The 6,000-nt window shown below is 45.8% G+C and overlaps 1 protein-coding gene across 1 annotated transcript; it reads left to right on the top strand.

Moving 5' to 3' along the window:
* The first annotated feature begins 559 nt into the window (after window positions 1-559).
* On the top strand, window positions 560-4,976 carry scrt2 (scratch family zinc finger 2). Its single transcript, XM_053423990.1, has 2 exons — window positions 560-722; window positions 4,177-4,976. Exons 1-2 carry the CDS (start codon window positions 560-562, stop codon window positions 4,974-4,976), a joined length of 963 nt encoding a protein of 320 aa, XP_053279965.1.
* Window positions 4,977-6,000: the final 1,024 nt, after the last annotated feature.

The raw sequence follows: 6,000 nt of genomic DNA, 5'->3' as shown, positions 1-6,000 counted from the left end.
GGGGGCAGTGGGGGTCTGGCTGTGTTCTTTCTCCTCTGTCTGTGTGCGAATGCACAGACGGTTCAGTAGTAATTTGATGTGTGTCCCCGGGGACATTTGATGGATTAAAGCTAAGCAGCTCCATTTCGCAGCACCACCTGATCTTCCACTGCCTGTGCCCCATATAAAGGCTGGCGTGATTGCTGATCTCAGCTAGTCTGACAGTCTCTCTCTCTCCCTCCTCTCCCTGTCTGTCTCCATCTCTTCTCTTCCTCACTGGTCCCTGAAGCCTGCTGCATCACAGGAGCTATCCAGTGCTGAACAGGATCGCTTTTATTTTTTATTTTTTTATTTTTCCTGGGGAAGCTGGGGGAGCCAGAGAGTATCACACAGCATCGCCGTCAGCCTTGTTCTCCACCGGTTTCCATTTTCTTTCTTATCTTATGTTTTGGCCGCCCGTCTTCACATTAATCGCACGGATTACCTTCCAGCCGGCTCTGCTCGCGTGCTTCCTCCGAGGGTTTCCATATTTTCTCTCATGCATTTTTTTTCTCAGCTCTGTGTTTTTATCCATTGAAACATGCCCCGTTCATTTTTGGTGAAGAAAATCAAGCTTGATGATTTCTCTTCGTCCAATTTTGCCAACTCCAACCATCATCACCACCACCTGGACGACTCCTTCACTTTTGCACGCTCCATCACAGACTCGGTGACCAGCCTCGGTGTTCGCCTCAGCGAGAATGGTGAGTTAACATGCCTCCACTTGTCTGCGCTGCTCCAGATAGAGAGGAGCCTGCACACTGCTGATTTCAGCCTCGCTCACATTTCCACACTTAGCACAGATGGCTCCCTCTTTTGTTTTTGCGTTAACTCAGCGTTTCTCCTGCTCGTAGAGTGTGTTTTATATTACTGTGAGATGTTACATGCAGCCGGCTGATTTTTGCATCAGTATCCCGATTAATCCTCTCCGGAGGCACCCCACCCCCATCTCTGTGCCCCCAGACTTTTGTTTTTTGACTCCAGTGAAGGACAGACACAATTCAGGTCACAGCCACGGATTAGCTTATGTAAATAGGGAACAAAACGTGTGTGTAATCAGGAGAAGCTCCAGTTGTGTGTGTGTGTGTTTGTGTGACTGCACCAACCCTGTGGTAGCGGAACACGCACACAGCGACTATATCTGGTCATCATGTGCACTAAAAAATTCATGAAAATGAGAGATGAGTATCGGATGATACATTTGTCCTTAGCTGTTATTGTCCTTGGGTTCCCATCACGGTCCGATCCTCCCTGGCCCCCCTCTTCCCATCCAAGTGGAGCATGCACAGCCTCCCCACCCCCATCGCTCCACTACATCTTTCTCTTCCTTCCGGGCATTTGAAAACTAGCAGGGGTTAGAGTTTCAGCCGTGCAGGCCTATCGCCGCCACTAGAGACATCAACACACTGTACAGTACGGCCGGAAGGGAGGCGGGGAGCTGGGCTGAGGGGGGAGAGCGAAGCGAAGGAGAAAAAGGAGACAAAAATGCTTGGGGCAGCAAAGAGGCCGGTCACGTGACGGAGGCTGTACAGTAAACATGAAGAAAGGCACATAGCTGCACTGTGGTCACCACACGGGCCGGGCCACGCTAATCCCCGCTCGGTGCAGAGAGGCGACCTTCACTTTCACGCTCTGCTTTAAGCTCGCCGCTTCCATTTTGTGGCCACGTTGCGAGGGCCATATGTGTCTTTGTTGTGATTCGTCAGGATATTCTCACAGAGGCTTCGCGGTCCGCAGCTACATGTTGTGACGATGCCCACCTGTTATTCAGCCGCGTCAATATCAAGCTTCACTGATATTTACATGCTCGGGGGTTTAAGGGATTTAACAAACATTCAACTTGTTATTTAATAAACTAAAAATGGAAAGTGTTAAATTTCAAGCAACCTGCTGAGGAAAGAGTTAAAAAATGTTTTTATACATTTGCTCTGCATGTTCTGCAGTTTGTGATGATGAATGCTCTTTTTAGTTTCCTGCTGAATAATATTACATTATTATTACAGAATCCATTAGTATAGTTATTGTCACTCTCTATTGTTCCAGAGTCTATTGTTCAACACCATGGAAAATAAGCGTTATATTAAGAAATGAGAAAAAGCGCGATAAGACACGACACTGATGTTGACAAAAGGCGTTTTAATCCGAAACAAAAGAATCTTTTTTCGTGCTGATTCCAAAAAAGAAAAGAGGAAGCGAAAAAAAATGAAAGAATTCCCTGCGAGGCTGAAATACCTCACATCAGCACTTCTGCCGTGCCAGGAGATTTTCTTTCCCCCCATTGTGGAGACATTTGACTTGAGTGTCTGTTGAACAACAAAGAGGGGTGGCTGAGAGGGTCCATTAATTACATGCTTGCTTTGCATTAGAGAAACGAGTCTATGAGCTGGAAAGGCTGATAGAGCGAGAGTCCCCGAATGATGAGCTCCATGTCTGACCTTGGGTAATTGAAACACAGTAAACAACTCTGCTTAGTGGAGATTACAAAAAATAAAAAAAAGAACTCTGCAAAATAAAAGGTTATCGTGCTGTTTTCACGAGTGACTGTGAAACAGGTGCTTACAAATAACAAGAGCTGCGTTGTTTAATCGCAAATTAAATCGCAAATGTAGAGAATTTAGGTTTAAAAAGAACAACAAGTGATATTTTTATTTTATTTTTTTAAAGAGAGCATTGCTCAGTCTCTCTCTCTCTCCTTCTCGGACACACTCACCATCTGTGTGGTTGAAAACAGTGCACCCATGCAGTGCAGCATCACGATGTGTGCACAGGCCCGGTGTTTCCCGGACCTCCGGTGTCACGGCCGTGTCTTTGACAGAGTGGCTGTGTGAACAGGGACCCTTGGGACTGGAGACGCTGGAGGAAGAGAGCACTTCAGCTGATTTCTCAATGGCCTGTTTTCTTGAAGGCTCTTCAGCCGCGGTGGGCAGGTGACCCTCTTCACAGACAATGTGTACGACGCCACGTCGCACATTATCGGCCCTCGAGCGCACCGTGCTCAATAAACTATTATTGTGTGTCGCAGATACTTGATCTTCTCCTGCGCTCGGCTGTTCCAACAGCTGCACTATTCTACAGATGATGGCCTATTGATCAGTTCAAAACTTTGAATTTCATTAAAAACACGTCAATACCCAATTTCCACCGCTTGCTGCACACAGTGCTTAGGAATGGCTTTTTTCTGCTGTCATGCACTATTACTCTCCGAAAAGGAATGTGACCACATTTTATACTCGCTATGCTCCACCCTTTACAGAATCAAACCTGGAGGTAAATGCATTTAGTATTTATTCAACTCCTGAGATTTGCAGGATCAGAGTATTCAGTATATTGAGTTGTGTTTGGATGCATTTAGCTGCCAGCGAGCCTTTTAGCTCCTCTGGCACCGAGCTGCCTCAGAGAGGAAGGAAAGACTTGAGTGATGCCGATGAAAATACATCTCTCTGAAATCATGCTCCGTACAGTTGGTGACATTTAAATCTCTCATGGTGTCTTTTGTGTTGCAGCACTTTTCAAAGACGTAGCACCGAGTCTGACAGGATGTAACAAGTGGAATCGGTGCAAAAACTAAACTATTTAATCGTTTGCAGGAAAGATTCAAACAGTAATTGATAGAGAAAGCTCTCAAATCGACCGGTTCTGAGGTGTTTCGGTTTTAGAACACAGATTTAAGTCAAATTAAAATCCTTGTCACAATAAAACATCTGAGGAAATAAGGTCTTGTTTGGGTTTTGCAGTTGAGACTTGATGTAATCGTTGAGCCGGTGTTCAATAAGTAAACATCGAGCGAGGCCCTGGCCACAGAGGACTGACACAGCGTAGGAGAGGACGTCTGATCAATGAGACGACTTTATTTAATATGCATCCACTCACAGTCTTCTTTGATGAGCTATTATCTCCCGCTCATCCTCACTGCAAAATTGCAACCGTCCTAATCGCAGCTGAGCACATCATGTTTCCCTGCATCACCGCACTATTGTGTGTACAACCTGTGAGCTCTGGGAAAAAAAATGCAATTATCTCTGAGCTACCACTCGCTCTTTCCCCATTTTACGAAGGGCAATCATCCAACACGATGATCATGTAATCACCAGTGTGTCACTGTGTCCTTATCCATCACAACCCCTGGCCAACTGTGTTTGCGTGTCTCTTTTTTCCCAGGCTATATCCAGGATTACATCACGCCATCTGTTTACCAGGGGGAGAAGAAGATGGAGCACAAGTTGGCGTCGCCGGTGTCAGACCCCCTGTACACGCCGCCCAGCAGCGGAGGGGAGTACTGTGACCCCGACCTGAAGCAGCCCGACAGCCCCCAGTCTGGCATGACCGCCAGCGGCTTCTACAGTGGTGAATCGGAGGCCCTGGCCGAGGGTTACACCATGGATGCCTTTTTCATCTCTGACGGGCGCTCGAGGCGAAAGGGTGACACCGAGAGTCGTGGAGGAGGCTCCAGAAGCAGCAGCGCCAACGCAGGGACTCCGGAGGGGGTACCCGGCACGGCTCGCCATTCCTGCAACGAGTGCGGCAAGACGTACGCCACCTCCTCCAACCTCAGCAGACACAAGCAGACGCACCGCAGCCTGGATAGCAAGATGGCCCGCAAGTGTCCCTCCTGTAATAAAGTGTACGTGTCCATGCCGGCATTGGCCATGCACATCCTCACTCATGACCTCAAGCACAAATGCGACGTGTGCAGCAAAGCTTTCAGCCGGCCGTGGCTCCTTCAAGGTCACATGCGCTCACACACGGGGGAAAAGCCCTTTGCCTGCGCCCACTGTGGCAAAGCCTTTGCTGACCGTTCAAACCTCCGCGCCCACATGCAAACACACTCTGCCTTCAAGCACTACAGATGCAAGCGCTGCAATAAGAACTTCGCTCTCAAGTCCTACCTGAACAAGCACTATGAGTCGGCTTGCTTCAAGGGCTCTGCGGACGAAGACGACTCTGGATCAGAAATCTAACCCCCGAGGAAAGAAGCTAAATTTTGAACCCCACGTTGTAGGTTCACCACCAATAACCCTGTTCACTCTGCCCTCCATGCCTTTTTTCTTCCCTTTTTTTAGAAAGCAATATTTTCACTGAGATTACGTGAAGAAACTCTAATGATTATGGCAAAGACATTTTCAAAAAGATGCTGGATTTTTTCCCTGCACAGTAGCTAATCGTCCACAGAAACATACAATCAACAACCTTCCCCCAAATAGAGACTGTAGATGATAGTTGTACACAATGACTCAACATGTGCTCGCATGGACGCGTGCTCATGTAAACACACACACACACTCACGCAGACATGTATGCATATACACTTACACATACTTGTACTTTAATCGTTATGAGGACACATGCTTACATAATGCTATAACCCCGATGCTAATCTTAATTATCACAGCTAAATGCCTAATCCCAAATCTTTTGCCTAATCCCAAATCTAACCTGAGATTAGTAAACCCTGAAATGTCCCTTTGTATTAATGGGAACCAGAAGGTCCTGACTTTCCCAAATGTCCTCACTTATAGGGTAAAAGTCGCTGGTCCCCACAAGGACAGAAGTACAAGTACACACACAAACACACACACTTACACACAATTATATATGAGGCCTGGCATGTGAATTTTTATCAATGACTATAATGATATTGATATCAATAGTAATAATATTTAGATTCCTGATATTTTATAGCAAATAGTAATGAGAAAAAGACAAAAAAACAACATAAAAAAGGACTAACAGTGTTCTTTTGTTTTTTAGAGACAAAATGACCTCTTGTATTTTTATGCTGCTTTTTATTTGCTAAGAATTGAATTCTTTTGCAACTGCCAACATGAACTTTTTATGAAAATGTGAACTATGACAGTATTTGCAAAAAAAAAGGGAGATCATTTTAAAAGGTTAAACGACAAAAACCCTTTTTTCCACACCAGTGTTTTAATTCAACGGATGTTATTTTTGTATTTGATTTTTCTAAATTTTATTTTTTTGTGC

Source organism: Pleuronectes platessa, chromosome 6 (assembly GCF_947347685.1).
Source record: "Pleuronectes platessa chromosome 6, fPlePla1.1, whole genome shotgun sequence".
NCBI classification, from domain to species: Eukaryota; Metazoa; Chordata; class Actinopteri; order Pleuronectiformes; family Pleuronectidae; genus Pleuronectes; species Pleuronectes platessa.
The sequence above is the reverse complement of the archived record's forward strand: the minus strand, read 5'-3'. Positions and strand labels throughout refer to the sequence as shown.

Coding starts and splice junctions, on each gene's coding strand:
- scrt2 (XM_053423990.1), top strand. CDS start 560: ATGCCCCGTTCATTTTTGGTGAAGAAAATCAAGCTTGATGATTTCTCT. Junction 723..4,176: donor TGTTCGCCTCAGCGAGAATG/GTGAGTTAACAT, acceptor CTTTTTTCCCAG/GCTATATCCAGGATTACATC.